Source organism: Amphibalanus amphitrite, unplaced genomic scaffold (genome assembly GCF_019059575.1).
Source record: "Amphibalanus amphitrite isolate SeventyFive unplaced genomic scaffold, NRLGWU_Aamphi_draft 000045F_arrow, whole genome shotgun sequence".
Taxonomy (NCBI): domain Eukaryota; kingdom Metazoa; phylum Arthropoda; class Thecostraca; order Balanomorpha; family Balanidae; genus Amphibalanus; species Amphibalanus amphitrite.
The window spans coordinates 100,542-118,209 of record NW_024881541.1 but is presented as its reverse complement, the minus strand read 5'-3'; the positions used below and the strand labels follow the sequence as shown (position 1 = coordinate 118,209).

General features: G+C 47.8%; 1 protein-coding gene across 2 annotated transcripts in view; it reads left to right on the top strand.

The window, feature by feature from the left end:
- The window catches only part of LOC122377468 (elongation factor G, mitochondrial-like), a 94,968-nt gene that overhangs the window by 39,298 nt on the left and 38,002 nt on the right, over window positions 1-17,668 (top strand). For both annotated transcript variants that reach the window (XM_043357522.1, XM_043357523.1), the window contains exons 3-5: window positions 2,593-2,725; window positions 2,881-3,085; window positions 13,981-14,097. In XM_043357522.1, the coding sequence (XP_043213457.1) occupies window positions 2,593-2,725; window positions 2,881-3,085; window positions 13,981-14,097 (455 nt within the window). The remainder of the gene's footprint in view (window positions 1-2,592; window positions 2,726-2,880; window positions 3,086-13,980; window positions 14,098-17,668) is intronic.

The following is a 17,668-nucleotide window of genomic DNA, read 5'->3' as shown; positions in this document are numbered from 1 at the left end:
CTGGTTCACTGTGTCTGACGCTGTACAGGTGCTCTGGTTCACTGTGTCTGACGCTGTACAGGTGCTCTGGTTCACTGTGTCTGACGCTGTACAGGTGATCTGGTTCACTGACGCTGTACAGGTGCTCTGGTTCACTGTGTCTGACGCTGTACAGGTGCTCTGGTTCACTGTGTCTGACGCTGTACAGGTGCTCTGGTTCACTGTGTCTGACACTGTACAGGTGCTCTGGTTCACTCTGACGCTGTACAGGTGCTCTGGTTCACTGTGTCTGACGCTGTACAGGTGCTCTGGTTCACTGTGTCTGACGCTGTACAGGTGCTCTGGTTCACTGTGTCTGACACTGTACAGGTGCTCTGGTTCACTCTGACGCTGTACAGGTGCTCTGGTTCACTGTGTCTGACGCTGTACAGGTGCTCTGGTTCACTGTGTCTGACGCTGTACGGGTGCTCTGGTTCACTGTGTCTGACGCTGTACAGGTGCTCTGGTTCACTGTGTCTGACGGTGTACAGGTGCTCTGGTTCACTGTGTCTGACGCTGTACAGGTGCTCTGGTTCACTGTGTCTGACGCTGTACAGGTGCTCTGGTTCACTCTGACGCTGTACAGGTGCTCTGGTTCACGGTGTCTGACGCTGTACAGGTGCTCTGGTTCACTGTGTCTGACGCTGTACAGGTGCTCTGGTTCACTGTGTCTGACGCTGTACAGGTGCTCTGGTTCACTGTGTCTGACGCTGTACAGGTGCTCTGGTTCACTGTGTCTGACGCTGTACAGGTGCTCTGGTTCACTGTGTCTGACGCTGTACAGGTGCTCTGGTTCACTGTGTCTGACGCTGTACAGGTGCTCTGGTTCACTGTGTCTGACGCTGTACAGGTGCTCTGGTTCACTGTGTCTGACGCTGTACAGGTGCTCTGGTTCACTGTGTCTGACGCTGTACAGGTGCTCTGGTTCACTGTGTCTGACGCTGTACAGGTGCTCTGGTTCACTGTGTCTGACGGTCGCTGCCTGTACAGGTGCTCTGGTTCACTGTGTCTGACGCTGTACGGGTGCTCTGGTTCACTGTGTCTGACGCTGTCCAGGTGCTCTGGTTCACTGTGTCTGACGCTGTCCAGGTGCTCTGGTTCACTGTGTCTGACGCTGTACAGGTGCTCTGGTTCACTGTGTCTGACGCTGTACAGGTGCTCTGGTTCACTGTGTCTGACGCTGTACAGGTGCTCTGGTTCACTGTGTCTGACGCTGTACAGGTGCTCTGGTTCACTGTGTCTGACGCTGTACAGGTGCTCTGGTTCACTGTGTCTGACGCTGTACAGGTGCTCTGGTTCACTGTGTCTGACGCTGTACAGGTGCTCTGGTTCACTGTGTCTGACGCTGTACAGGTGCTCTGGTTCACTGTGTCTGACGCTGTACAGGTGCTCTGGTTCACTGTGTCTGACGCTGTACAGGTGCTCTGGTTCACTCTGACGCTGTACGGGTGCTCTGGTTCACTGTGTCTGACGCTGTACAGGTGCTCTGGTTCACTGTGTCTGACGCTGTGCGGGTGCTCTGGTTCACTGTGTCTGACGCTGTACAGGTGCTCTGGTTCACTGTGTCTGACGCTGTACGGGTGCTCTGGTTCACTGTGTCTGACGCTGTACAGGTGCTCTGGTTCACTGTGTCTGACGCTGTACAGGTGCTCTGGTTCACTGTGTCTGACGCTGTACAGGTGCTCTGGTTCACGGTGTCTGACGCTGTACAGGTGCTCTGGTTCACGGTGTCTGACGCTGTACAGGTGCTCTGGTTCACGGTGTCTGACGCTGTACAGGTGCTCTGGTTCACGGTGTCTGACGCTGTACAGGTGCTCTGGTTCACGGTGTCTGACGCTGTACAGGTGCTCTGGTTCACTGTGTCTGACGCTGTGCGGGTGCTCTGGTTCACTGTGTCTGACGCTGTACAGGTGCTCTGGTTCACTGTGTCTGACGCTGTACAGGTGCTCTGGTTCACTGTGTCTGACGCTGTACAGGTGCTCTGGTTCACTGTGTCTGACGCTGTACAGGTGCTCTGGTTCACTGTGTCTGACGCTGTACAGGTGCTCTGGTTCACTGTGTCTGACGGTGTACAGGTGCTCTGGTTCACTGTGTCTGACGCTGTACAGGTGCTCTGGTTCACTGTGTCTGACGCTGTACAGGTGCTCTGGTTCACTCTGACGCTGTACAGGTGCTCTGGTTCACTGTGTCTGACGCTGTACAGGTGCTCTGGTTCACTGTGTCTGACGCTGTACAGGTGCTCTGGTTCACGGTGTCTGACGCTGTACAGGTGCTCTGGTTCACGGTGTCTGACGCTGTACGGGTGCTCTGGTTCACGGTGTCTGACGCTGTACAGGTGCTCTGGTTCACGGTGTCTGACGCTGTACGGGTGCTCTGGTTCACGGTGTCTGACGCTGTACAGGTGCTCTGGTTCACTGTGTCTGACGCTGTGCGGGTGCTCTGGTTCACTGTGTCTGACGCTGTACAGGTGCTCTGGTTCACTGTGTCTGACGCTGTACAGGTGCTCTGGTTCACTGTGTCTGACGCTGTACAGGTGCTCTGGTTCACTGTGTCTGACGGTCGCTGCCTGTCCAGGTGCGCGGTAAGGACAATGTCGGCGCCGTAATGGACTCGATGGAGCTGGAGCGTCAGCGCGGCATAACCATCCAGTCGGCGGCCACCTACACCATGTGGAAGGACTACAACATTAACATCATCGACACGCCAGGTGGGCAGCGGCCGGCCGACCGGCGCGCGGCACGGCGCCCCGCATCGCCCAGTGTCATCAGGAGCCTCCGAGCCGCTCCTCCGCCCCCCCCCCCCCCCTGTCCAGGTCACGTGGTGTGCAGTGAGTCTGAGCCTCGGCCCCTGTCCGCCCTCCAGGTCACGTGGACTTCACCGTCGAGGTGGAGCGGGCGCTGCGCGTGCTGGACGGCGCGGTGCTGGTGCTGTGTGCCGTCGGTGGCGTCCAGAGTCAGACCCTGACCGTCAACCGGCAGATGAAGCGCTACAGCGTGCCCTGCCTGGCATTCATCAACAAACTGGACCGGGCCGGCGCCAACCCGCACCGCGTGCTCAAACAGATGAGGTCAGCGTCGCCGCTCAAAGAGCCCGATCATATATATAGGGGAAGATGGGGGAACACCGCCCTTTGGGGAACACCGCCCACCCCGATATCAGAAATATAAAAAGGTCTAGGGCGACAGCTGAATGCCGTTTGGCAGCGTGAATACAATAGAAGTGCAGGTATGGGCATTGCGCCGCATTGGTTTAGGTGATTTGCGAGAAATTCCTAATTTTACGTTTCGTGAATGCGTTTTATACTTTTTCTAGCATAATAAACAGAAGAAAACTGATCTTATTTGACAGACTTTAGTCCTGAAGTAGTATTTTATGACGTAATTGGGACTCATCCAAGTATTACGTGCTCCTGCTCGAGCGAATTTTTTGTCGTGCTCCCATATTGAAGGAGTTTTTAGAAAAATGCAGACACTTGGGTAACACCGCCCACTTGGGAAATTCGGTATTTAAAGGGACTGTCCCACCTTTGCATTAGTTCTGAGTTGAGATAGCCAAGTTGGCGGCCAGGTTCAGAAACCACTATATATCCTGGTCGCAATATCCTCAGTTTCGTGGTGTTAAAGAAATTCGTTCCCTTCATTTGAAAAGTGGGCCTTAGCTAAGGCCCTATCTCTTAACTATTAACGGCCGTTTGATGACGTCATTTGCATTTTGAACGCCTGTCACGCATGTGAAGTTTCACTTGATTTACGAAAAAGCTAATCAGAGACACTTGCTACTGTATGAGCCGCGTCATATTTGAGAGCAAATACCTATATTTGCTGCCAAATTTCCCCCACATTGACATGAAGTAAATCCTTCATTACGTCACAGATCCGATCTAAATGACGTCACGATGAAATATAAAAGTCGCAATATCTCATCTCAAAAAGTATACAATGAAAACGCGTAAAAACTTGCAGAATTCGTCACAATATCATGAGTAACATTTCCGAATCCTAAATGGTACTTTTTTGAAGGTGGGATAGTCCCTTTAAAAGCACATTGTGGCACCTAACCCAGGAGTGGCGCATTTCAAGTAAAGAAAGAACGTTGTTGCTATGTTTTCTTTTAGAGGATAATGAAAAATTTCGAGAAAATCAAATTTTTGGACTTTAAGTCTCTAGTTGTAGGTATAAATGAGTACTACATTGTCCCAGCGATATAATAAAGTCGTTTTCACTATATTTTAGAAATCTACTAAAACGCATCAAAATTTACAATAAGAAGAACAACTTAATAGTCCAGCAATGGCAAATTTCGCTGCCTGCTGAGCTCGGGCAGTGTTACCCAACGGTCGGTGTTACCCCGAAAAATGTAGACATTTGCTAAATGTGGAATAATGCAATAATGAACGACACTTCAAGAAAACAATTTGTTGATATGTATGTAAAATTGATGCGACAATCTAATGAAACTGAGAGATTGATCATTTGCCCAAAAATTACATGACTAGACCTTAAAAGGTTAAGGGGGTCGGTGTTCCCCCATCTTCCCCTATATATATATATATATATATATATATATATATATATATATATATATATATATATAACGGGTGTCTACTAATTAATGAGAAAAAGTTTAAAGGCTTATATCTTGGGTATTTTGTAACTTAGATAATCGAAAATTTGCATGCTGATGCATCCGTCTATTGGTTATCAAATACCTTCAGCGCAGCACACTGAGCACACCATGTTTCACGTCACGCCGCACGCGCCACCCGACCCCCTTGATCAAACGTCGCGGCACCTCCGCGTCAAACGAGACCGATAATTTCCGCCTTCCCGTCTTCAGATGTCGGTCCAAAGCTACAGTCTTGTCCCCTGGCTATATTTCTTTCTTGACAAAGCCTCACAAGTATTCAATCGGCCACAGCTGCGACACGCAGGGTGGATTATCTTCTCGATCTTTCATGGGTACGCCGACCCCCTCCAACATTGTGATAGTTTTAATTGGATAATGGACGAAAACTAGGCCAAATCAGAGTGCATAGTCGCCATTTGGGTAGTATTCGTCTTTTTTACCTTGCTGCCCTAAAAGGTAAGAAATCAACGCATCTATTTGCCGTCCCTCGCACTATAGAACATCCTCCTAATGATAACTCATTTTGGACAAGTGACTGGCAGTACCTCCCCTTCCGGAGAGACGGTCTAGCCACATCAGTAAGCTGGAAACCGGCAAGGAGACGTGTCCACAGGTTGCAGTTGTATCACCCTTCACAGGAGCATACAAACCGGCAATAGACGACATTTCTGTCCCTGGGTAAGTCAAACAGCTCTCGTCACCCATTACCATATCCATGCGTTCTCACCAGTTGACAGCGTGCCCCTGATCAGCCGACGCAAACGCTGTTATTCTCTGCGTTGCTGCGCTTTGGTGACCTCAGGTGCCTGTGTGCACCTCCGGTACTCAATTGCACATTTTCTACAGCAAAAATTACGACATAATAGTGGCAAATATAGTGGCTTCACACCAGCAGGCACATTGACACCCCTCACTTTGCCCTTCGCACCCCATCGAAGGGGATCTTGTTTCTGTAGCGCAACTCGCAGAGTTGCAGCCACTTCAAACCTTTTCCAGCATGCTGAACGTTTCCTCTTATCTCAAATATCATAAGCATGTTATTGGCACTTGGCTAAAAACCTTTAACTTGTACTAGGAGAGCCATAAGTGCCATCTCCGTTGTCGGAGGGTAATTTTTCTTAAAATTGGCGAAGATTGCTTAGAACCGTTGTTTGCTCAACGTTCTCATGGCGACTGACCATGGTATTTGAAGTTTTCGTTTTGCGTGATTGACATTCGCAACAGACATGTCTTTCAGCATGTGAGATATGCAGATTATTTATTACCATTAAAGGTTCGTATTAACTATCTGAACTTTTTCTCATTAATTAGTAAACACCCGTTATATTTGTATATTTTGGGAGCAATCCATTTTCGAGACATGTTTCGTTAAAAATGACCGAATTATTTGCGTTGATGAGTTTCTTCTGAACCTTTTCGATAGAACGCACTACATGAGCAGATCGGGTGTCAATCCGTGATAAAAGCTCCCCGAGCACAGTCATTTACGTGTTTTACGTTTTTGACGTTTTTTCTTTATATTTGCGACCGGTTTCGTCATTTCTAATGACATTGTCAAGCAAATGTGACATACCTACAATCTACATGCTAAGATACAAAACAGACGTTTACAGTTTATAACGCTGGCAATGAGCACAAATAATATGATAAATCATCTCGCGTGTTGAGCACACTACATTTAAATTAACCCGGCGGCCGCTGGGCCTCCGCGCCACCCGCCGGCCGCTGGGGGGGGGGGCATATAGTTGCCCCCCCTTTACTTCCGCGGCGATATCGTCGCAACGCGAAGACATAGAGAAGCGAAACTTTGCACACATTTTCCTGAATACCTAGCCGAGGTTGTGTCCAAATTTGGTGTCGATCTCATTTGAAATGACGTCACAGTGACGTCATAAGTCAAATTATAGATTTGCGACTCTCAGTTTCCTCACGATACATCAGGTATATGGGACCCAATATAAAGGGCCGATTATTGGTTAGCAACTAGATGGAAGTGTACTTAGATGTTTTAGGATGACAGCAGGTGCTGTCTAGTTCATTTACAGTTGAGTTTCATGCTCAGCGTCATCAGAAACGGTCCATATCGAGAAACGACAAAACTTTATGACGTCACTGTGACGTCATCTTAGATGCTACAACCACCAAACTTTCTTCAAACATTGCCTAGGTATTCATTTGAAGCTATGCCAAGTTTCACGTTCGTAGCTCATCAGGTTTCGGAGATATTCCACAAAACGTAAAGGGGGGGCAACTTTATGCCCCCCCCCCCCCAGCGGCTCGTGGGTTAAAGATCCTCCGACAATGGAAGAGCAAGAAAACCACATACATCTGAAATCAGAATATGTCGCAGTATACCCCATCAAAGACCTTTGCTTGCCCCTCTCTCATGAAGATATATCATGGAGGGTGATGATGCCGACATGATCTCGCTGGACGTTCATGGGGGGCCTCTTTAGATGAATGAGCACAGCCTCCAGAACTTTGAGCCGTTTCCGGTTCATTTCACGAGCTAGGATGATGGTATTTTCAACGAGATCACTACGGCTCACTGCTCTTCCATGACAGCTCTTCATGTGTTTCTGGATTTCACCACTCTGTTTGTGAAAGGTGAGTCGTTTGGACAGCGTGTTGGTCGTGTGACCGATGTAGGATACCTTTGGATGTCGAGGCTTGCAATCCTCGTGGGGGCATGAGAATTGGTAAACTACATCTGTACACTTGAGGTGTGACTCCTTGTGCAGGTTATTGCGCATAGGAGTCACACCTCAAGTGTACAGATGTAGTTTACCAATTCTCATGCCCCCACGAGGATTGCAAGCCTCGACATCCAAAGGTATCCTACATCGGTCACACGACCAACACGCTGTCCAAACGACTCACCTTTCACAAACAGAGTGGTGAAATCCAGAAACACATGAAGAGCTGTCATGGAAGAGCAGTGAGCCGTAGTGATCTCGTTGAAAATACCATCATCCTAGCTCGTGAAATGAACCGGAAACGGCTCAAAGTTCTGGAGGCTGTGCTCATTCATCTAAAGAGGCCCCCCATGAACGTCCAGCGAGATCATGTCGGCATCATCACCCTCCACGATATATCTTCATGAGAGAGGGGCAAGCAAAGGTCTTTGATGGGGTATACTGCGACATATTCTGATTTCAGATGTATGTGGTTTTCTTGCTCTTCCATTGTCGGAGGATCTTTAATTTAAATGTAGTGTGCTCAACACGCGAGATGATTTATCATATTATTTGTGCTCATTGCCAGCGTTATAAACTGTAAACGTCTGTTTTGTATCTTAGCATGTAGATTGTAGGTATGTCACATTTGCTTGACAATGTCATTAGAAATGACGAAACCGGTCGCAAATATAAAGAAAAAACGTCAAAAACGTAAAACACGTAAATGACTGTGCTCGGGGAGCTTTTATCACGGATTGACACCCGATCTGCTCATGTAGTGCGTTCTATCGAAAAGGTTCAGAAGAAACTCATCAACGCAAATAATTCGGTCATTTTTAACCCTCGCACGACCAGGCCATTTCTCATAACACGAACGACCAGGGGGGGTTGTTACGACCCCCCCCCTGGCGTTTCGAAACGGAAGGTCGTAGAGCTTAGCGGAAAAAACCAACGGATTGCTCTCAACGAGATCTCGTGATTGGTGGTATATTTTTTGGTGCTAGGTCAACATTTGACCTACTTATGACCGGTCAAAGGTCAAATTTTCCGAAAAAATCAAACTTTTTCAACTTTGCGCAACGATTGCGGCAAAACGGTGAGAGATATTAACTTCAAACCTTCAACAACGTATTCCCCACTCAATTCTGCATCATATATGGTGTTTTTGGTGTATTTACCCTATAAAAGTAAGAGGCCTATTGCTGATGAGTGATATGGTGTCACATCACCCTCCGGTGTTTGTCCCGATTCGTCGGCTGTTGACCACTGCTCCGCTATAAATACTGTAGGTAACGACTCAGAAAAGTGTATTTCCAACTTCCAACAATCAATTCACAGCAAACGATAATTGCTCATATAATCGTTGTAAAACAAATAATTTACGGCTGCACATAACCGTACGGGATGTTGGACCACTCATGACGTCATACCTCTCTAATCTGACATGACCCGGCCATTTTGTTTATTTCAAAAGTTAGTCAATAGATGTCCCAACATGTCTGGAAAGTTCTATTAGCATACATGCACTACTCCACATGCAATCGTAAAAAAGCTGGGGGCGCATTTATCAGACACTCACTTCTCAGAAATGGCGGCGTACGCTGTACCACATATGACGTCATAACTCCGTGACCTGACCTGACCCGGTCAAGTTTCTTGCACCACACGATGGCCAATACTTGCCCCAACATGCATGGGAAGTTTCATGACGATCCATCAAACAATGTGGATAGCATCAGCAGAAAACCTCGGGACTCGGTACACACTTCGTGAAAATCCGGCCGGAGGCTGTACCTCTTATGACGTCATAACTCCGTGACCTGACCTGACCCGGTCAATTTTCTTGCACCACACGATAGCCAATGCTTGCCCCAACATGCATGGGAAGTTTCATCATGATCCATCAAACAATGTGGGTATCACCGGCAGAAAACCTAGGGATTCGGCGCACACGTTTGGTAACTGTCGGCCGGAGGCTGTACCTCTTATGACGTCATAACTCCGTGACCTGACATGACCCGATCAATTTTTTTCGGCAAAAGATGCGCAAAGGTTGCCCCAGAGGGTAGTGAAAATTTCAGCCCGCTACGACAAGCCGTTTAGCGTGCACTTCGAAAAAACCTCAGGGGGGGTTGATACAACCCCCCCCCCCTAGGCGTTCTAGGGTTAACGAAACATATATATATATATATATATATGAAATTAAGATGCATCTGAATTACCTTAAACGGGGGTGACTTTGCCATGTTTTCAACTTTAGACGCTTGTATTCTTTTAACTTGTTAACTTATTGGGATGACTCTATGTTCAAAACACGGGTGAAGATTAGCTATTTGGGTTTTGCTATTATCGTATTTATATCTTGCCTTAAAATAATTTTTTTAAGGAAAATGAGTCGTGGCAAAGTTTAACTGAAAAAGGGGTGACTTTGCCACTATGCCAAATAATGTTTTTGTAACGCTAACAAATACTTTTCAAGCATTTTTGCTCCATTGTATGAGGAAGGACAACCATCCTTAACCCTCGCATGTGTATGGGGGGGGGGGCGGATGGACCCCCCCATGGTTTTTCGCGAATAACTCGCGTAAAAGGAGGCCGATCGCGACGAAATTTTCAGTACCCTCCCATTGATTAATTTTACACCTACCCTGAAAATTTCATGACCCTGACCCAAATGACCTTTGACCTGTGACCTCTTTTCCGAGACCATGTTTGGCCGGAATCGCGATTTCGCGTATGTCGGCTCGCATTAGCCGCGCGTTTGCAAGCTTTTCGTGGTTTCAAACGTTCAAACATGTGATTTGATGTTACTCCCGTGGGTGTCAAGGTCACCTGAAGGTCAGGTCAGGTCATTGACCTTTCGTGACCTCGGGTGACCTCGGTTCACTTTTTCGAGTTTTACATGTTTCTAGGCTAGTTTTTGGAGCTGAATTCGAATTTAGCAACCATTTGAACATTTACGAAGTAGTTTTGGTGACTTCGTAATATGTTACGAAGCTGTCAGAGGAGGTTGACACGTACTACGAATACCCGTCACGACGCCTACTGGTTGACCTGACCTGACCTGACCCGACCTGGTCTAAATGCTTAAAGACATCATCTGTGATCAAAACTAACACGATATTCGTGATCAGCACCCCGAAAAACCCCTTAGCAGCCACACTTTACGACTTTCCAACAGGTCCCGATTTTCCCGACTTTGGGTCATTGACCTGACCTGGAAGGTCAACCAATGACCTAGGACCTTAAAATTGTGTATCATCGGCTTCCTCTCCTCACGGGCAACACGCTCGTTTTTTCCGCGAAGCTCTAGCTCGATCAGGGGCCAAACGGCAAGGGGGGGGTCCAACCGACCCCCCCTACACATTAGAAGCTGGCAAACGTCGCACACATGCGAGGGTTAATTGTTTAATAGGAAAAAATAAAACAATTCGAGGTTTTTTGCTCTTAAACAATGTACAAAAAAGGAGAGATGCCTTGCTTTTATAATACTTTATATTTGTTGAAAATAATTGAGATTTGATAGTAAATAAAAACTGAAAAATGGTTCAGAATAGATAAATAAGCAAATATTTTATTGTATCGGTACTCTAGGACCTTGCCGCTTTTTTCCAGCGGCATTAAGAGGAACAGAAAGAGGACGTTCTTGCGGGAACATACCGACACCCTTATTATCAGCATTTTGATCTATAAAACTAGATGCCGGCAGCGCTCTTGCGTTGCCTTGGGCCAGAATTGGAGGAACGGACTGAGCGCACACACCGGGCCAAACCACCGAAGACCGAAACCCAGACTGAGCTTGGACTGAACCTGAAACCAGCCGAAACATCCAAAAAATGCTTGGAAGCACGTGAGATTAGTGTGGACATCTACCTACAGTAAGATATGAATTAACTGCACGTGCATAGTTCATGTCCCCGGCACCCCAGTGCAGTCATTTTCATAACATCCTGTAGTGTGTGTCTAGTTCTATCAGTGTACCGACTTTTGTGTCGCTAGCTCGACGTTTCCCGGGATCAGAGGATCCCTAGTCAAAACCGTTATCCGCCCCCCGCACGCGCAGCTTGCACCCCTCGGATATTATCTCGCCGGAATGTCGTGATCAAATGTATTCTTCTTATGACCTGCAAGTTTTGAACCAGTTAGAGCTGCCGTTTACCCTGCAGGCGTGGCAACGTACGAAGGGGTGCAATCGGCTTGCACGTGCATAGCTCATGCACCACAGAGTTTAGCTCAACCAAATATGCATTATTTTGGAGGCCTTGCTTGGGACTACCATTGAACCGATTTTGAGGTTGATAGCTTAAAATTTCTTTGAGCCAGAGGACATCACGTCAAAACGGTTTTCCGACCCCAGCACGTGCAGCTTGCACCCCTCGCAGACGGTGACCCCCCTGGAAACTGGTTCAAGGTGTTACCGATGTGTCCCGCCAGTATGGCTTTGCCTGTGACCTCGGGTTGACCTGTAGCCTTGACAAAAAATTTCGTGTCACCGAAACTTTGAAGCGGAATAGCATGTGCCACGAAGCACCGAGCAACCCAAAACCAGCACCAAAAGTTTACCTCGCCGGAGACGAGTCGAACGGTCCCACTTTCGTCCCGATCGGTCCACCCATTTTGACTCCAGGTCCAAAAATGCTTGGACAAACTCACTCACTCACATACTCACTCACTCACTGACAAACAGGCTTGGCCGAACTTTTCTTCAGCGACCCACCAATGGGAATTTCCGGATGCAAAAGCATGCTATCGCATGCTTTTGATCCTCCAATTCTGGATGATACAGATTTCTTCAGCCAGTCTTAATGGCAAACTCAGGAGTTGTAGATAATCATGGCTGTGCTGAAAAGTTGGGCCCAGCTTCATCCATTTTTTATTTTGGTAATTTTTGCCTTTCTATACTCCCACTGTGCATTCCTGTGTTAGTATTCAGCATATAAACTTTTACGTTTTAAAAACCAGTTTGGAGATCAAAATGATGCTACATTTAAAATTTGTTTTGAATTGCATCGGATAAGCATTTCATTTTTGCATTGATAACATGGTGGCAAAGTCACCCCATGTGGCTTGCAATTCACTTGGAAGAATCGCCACCAAAAATGTTAGCTAAATGAAGTGACAAATGCCAGTTTTGTTGGATATGCTAACTTAAAGGGACCCTCCCACCTTAAAAAAGTTAATGAATTGGCATAAAAGTGATGTACCGTGAATCAGAAAGAGCGAAAATGAACATCTACCAAATTTCACCGAAAAATATTCACCCGTTTTTGAAATATAAGACTTTTATTTTATAACGCGCGGTCAATGGGCTTGATGACGTCATCAGAGTCCGTTAGTGTTAAGAGAAAAGGACTACGCTGGTCCCACCCTGCAAGTAAAGGGAAGAAATTTCTTTTGAACACTATAAAGCTGCGGGGGTTGCGACCAGGATAAATGGTGGTTTCTGAGCCTGGCCGCAAACTTGGCTATCTCAACTCAAAACTAATGTTAAGGTGGGAGGGTCCCTTTAACAGCCTTGTCATGATCAACCATACCAAGTTTCAGCATCGCAGTTGGTCTAGAACATGGTTAGATAATAAAAAGTTCGGACCTCTTCAAATTTGACCATTTCAATGACTCAAATAAAATGGAGCCCAGTTAGGTATTTAGTGGTAATTTATCTCTCATTGCTGGTTATGTTGGAAGACCCATCAATTATCTTTCATTTGTGCATAAAACATTATTACATTCTTCGTAAAATATCACTGGAGATCACCATAAAGCATTTTTTGAGAAGCATGGCAAAGTCACCCAGCAAGGCAAAGTCACCCCCGTTTACGGTGCTGTTTTATCTGTGCATTATTGTTACCGAGGTCCTTACTCCTTCCGACACTGCTCGATAAGCCGCACAGGCTGTATTGGTCCACCGCCGCACACCGAATGCCAGGCCGCGCCGAGCACAGCCGGCCAGCCGGCCGGCTCCGCCAATGCCCCGCGGCCGCGGTCGGGTCGCACGGGCGATCCCAGCGCGGACAAACTAGAGGCGCTCCACAACGCAAGGGCGGCTCTGGTCCGGGCTTACCCAGGGCGCGCCTGAGCGAAGCCGCGCGACGCGGTGTTTAATTACGCTCTACAACATTATTTACTGTCGTGTCCCTGCCACTTATGCACGGACACGCCACAGTAAATAACTCGGACTGTAAGTCTGAGCAGTCTGTGCGACTTGCCTGACAATATTACCTGCCTGTCTGATCCATCTGACCAGTCTGTGGGACTCGTCTGAGCAGTCTGTGCGACTCGCCCGAGCGTCTTACCTGCCTGTCTGACCCGTCTCACCAGTCTGTCTGACTCGTCTGACCGTCTGACTGTCCCTATCTGACCCATCTCACCAGTCTGTCTGACTGGTCTGACCGTCTGACTGTCCCAGTCTGACCCGTCTCACCAGTCTGTCTGACTCGTCTGACCGTCTGACCGTCCCTGTCTGACCCATCTCACCAGTCTGTCTGACTGGTCTGACCGTCTGACCGTCCCAGTCTGACCCATCTCACCAGTCTGTCTGACTGGTCTGACCGTCTGACCGTCCCAGTCTGACGGTCTCTGTGTGACTGTCTGACGGGCTAACTACCGCTCCTGTCGCACGTTCTGTTCTGACCATCTGCCTGTCGGTGCCGCGCCGCAGGTCCAAGATGAACCACAACGCGGCGTTCCTGCAGCTGCCCATTGGCACCGAGGGCAATACTGACGGACTGGTGGACCTCGTCCGCAACAGGGCCGTCTACTTCGACGGAGCCTTTGGGTGAGGAGCCGTGGGCGCCATATAACCTCCCGAGTTGAGGCGCCCCTAAACCCCAACACACACACACGAGCCGTGTGCGAGCTCAGCCGGCCGACGGCCGTGTGGGGGGGGGGGGGGGGTCGGGGACCGCTGGCGAGACAGGGGCGACTGGCGAGACAGGGGCGACTGACAGGGGCGACTGGCGAGACAGGGGCGACTGGCGAGGGAGATTGAGATATTCACATATGTCCACATGGGGTGTCCGAACATCCCCACCGCCCGGCGCGGCTATTTTGTTTTGTTTTTTGCACGTGCAGAACGCACCTTTGGGGTCCACCAGGAGATGGATATACAGGGTGCGCAAAAACTGTTGACACTCTTACAGTAAGCGCTCCTACGCGAGCTGCGGTTGCTTTTCGGGAAGCCAATAGCCGCACGCAATATCTTTAATGATCCTGCTACACAGCCAGATGTCGAACAAAGCAGACCATAAACGGCCAGTCATGGAGGCAGGCTAAACGTCACATTGTCGTTGGATACCCGCGCGGCGGCCGAATCGGGCATGACTGTTGAGCAGGTTGCGATGAAATTTGGAGCCCCCTGCGAACAATTACGCGTACCAAAGCCAAATACGAATAGGGGAGGTCCTGGAGGATGCCCCCAGGTTAAGTCGGTCACGTTCTCTCAAAACTCTGAGAATGTGACTGCCGTGTCTGATGCCATCCAGGACAGCCCACGGCTCGGGCGGCAAAAAGTGCCCAACCGTCTTTATCAACGCCAATTAGAAGATGAACGGGACGATATATGAGCGTCTGCTTGACAGTGACGTCATCCCATGGATTCTGAAGACGTATCCGAAAGTCGATTTCGTTTTCCAGCACGACAGAACACCCGCAAACAACGCAAGTTCCATCCAGCACAAGCCAACGGAGGAGCTCGGGGGAGAAGCCCATTACTGGCTTAATGAGATTTTGCCCCCTCAGTCACCCGACCTGAACCCCTTGACTAAAGCATCTAGAGCGTTTTGCAGGATGAGATCCAGGAAGTGTCCCATCCCAATCTGGAGGCCCTGAAGGCACACATCGTGAAGATGTGGGAGACGAAGGACCCCACCTACATCATCAAGACATGCAGGTCTTTCCGCCTCCGTGTGGAGAAGGTCATTGCAAATAAGGGGGTTATATCGCGCATGAGGTGAGTGAAATTATCTGGTTTGATAATGCAAACCACTATTTGGTGTTAGCGTTGATAATATTCACTCCGATTGCATTCGTTTATCGAAGTACAGAAATGGGTTACTTTTTGCGCACCCCGTACTCAATGACGTTGCTGCAATGTTTTATGTGTGGTCTGTGTAAATTTGGCACTTTGAACTTGCCAATGCTACCTGTTCATCCGCATTGGCGACACGAAGTGCAACATTCAAAGGTTTGCACGCGTACAGCACGCGCACCGTGCACCCCAGCACAGTCACACCTATTTGCACAGCACCTTAAAACGCTTTACTGTCGAGTGTGCCAAAGCTACAGCGCCGCGGAAAAGCGCATTTGATAGCCCTATTAACGCTCATTCTGAGTAATGCTCTCAGATTTGACCTACCGTCAACGGTTTTGCCTGCAGGGGGCAAAAACTGCCAAAATAGCCGATTTTTTTTGTCGGAAACCGTTTTTTCTGCAATAACGTTTGACTCAAACCTTGCACGAACTTTCTTTTACCAACATCGTGCTCCTCTCGTCAAAACGCGTCGAATGAACTATCACTTGACCTTGAAAGGTCAATTTGAAAATTTGACCTCAGGTCAAGGTCATGACCTGACCGGTAAGGGTCAAGTTGCAAATCAGTCGATCTGTTTCGTCGAGCCAAACACAACTAAGGTGTTTTCATCGCTCTAGCATGCCTCTATCAAAAGTTATTCGCGAAAAACAGTCAGATACCATTGGTGATCTGAGATGAACTCAGGGGCATAACAAGGGGTCACGGGTGCCATGTTCATGTTCAGTGTGTCAAGGATACTAGTGATTCAGTGTTTTACAGTGTTTATAAAGACTTCCGTCTAAAAAAAGGCGACTTTCAATTTTCTCCCATTGACTTAAAATGGGGAGGTCGGCAAAATTGACCTGACCTTAGGTCATCGCTATCAAAATTCCAAGATATAGGTACATTCTGTACATATTGCTGCTCTTATCAAGCTCTGAAAGTTTCAAAGCGTTCGGTCACTTGGTGTAGCTTTGACAGACATTGAAACTTTGTATGTAGTGAGGTCACTTGACCTGACTTGGTGACCTGACCTTAACCCTCGCCAGGCGAGAGCATTTTCCATAACACGGACGGCGAGGGGGGGGGGTTGGTACGACCCCCCTGGCGATTGGCTCCTATGGCACTTAGAAACGCCAAATTTACAGGGTAGGTGGGTCCAACTCCAACAGGGTAGGAGATCTCGCCCCCGTGAAAATTTGTTGACTCTAAGTCAATATTTAGGTTTTTTTTTGGGGGGGGGGGGGGTATGCGAGGCGGTTCCTTGTGAGTGAGTGCAAAAATTTCGCTAAAACATGTCATTTTTTCGCTTGTAACTTCTTACCTAGTAAAGATAGAGCAAAAATAAAAGCACCAGTGAACTCAGGACGTCCGTGCGCATCGAATGATATACTTTGTTACCAATTTAGGTGAACACAACATTTTCTTAAAAATTAAGTGAACTTAACCCTATTAGTGGCAGGGGGGGGGGTTGTTTTTATCCACCCCTCAGGTTTTTCGGGAATATCTCCGAAACCGCTGAAGCTACGATGCTGAAATTTTCTGACTTTTCCTAAAACTAAATTGGGCACATTCCCTGAAAATTTCAAGTTCATAACTTTACCAGGGGCGGCTCCAGAGCACTGGGAATTGGGGGGTCCTATTCGTGAAGCGAGTCATTTGGGCGAAGATCACGATGCTGCACCAGTTTTACGAACAGTGAATGAAAGGTATCATGTGATAACATATACAAAGTTATTGTGCATCCTCTTTTGACACGTTTTTGCTATAATAGGCGGATCCAGGCGTCCAAAAAGGAGGGTTATTTTTTACCTCCCAACATAGGTGCCCTGACACCGCCTATGCATGACCAATACAATTTTAGTCGTTCTCTCATAAGAAAATTGTAACATAACAAGACCATTGCCACCCTTTTTAGAAACAGTACCAACAAAAACCTTATTTACTATACTTTTTGTGTACCCCCAATCTCAATGATCTGTATCCGCCTATGATTTTTGAAAATGCATATTTTTAGGATCCATGTGAATTCCTGGTTCATTCTCTATCGATCGGCAAAAGTTGCGTTAAGATTGGTTCAGAAACCTGGCCGTGATAAACAGTCTAAAATGTATCTGCAATTTGCCCTTTTTTACCCCCCTCTACCCCCCTATTGACATTTTTTAATTTTATTTTTTTTAGAAATGTAGATCTCGTTGAGCCAAATCGAATGCCGTTTGAATTTTGAAAATCGGCCCGTTAGATCTCGAGATATCAAGGGGGGGTCGTAAACAGCCCCCCCCCCTGCCACTAATATGGGGTAGCCAGGAGCCTGCCACTAATAGGGTTAACCCGCGCC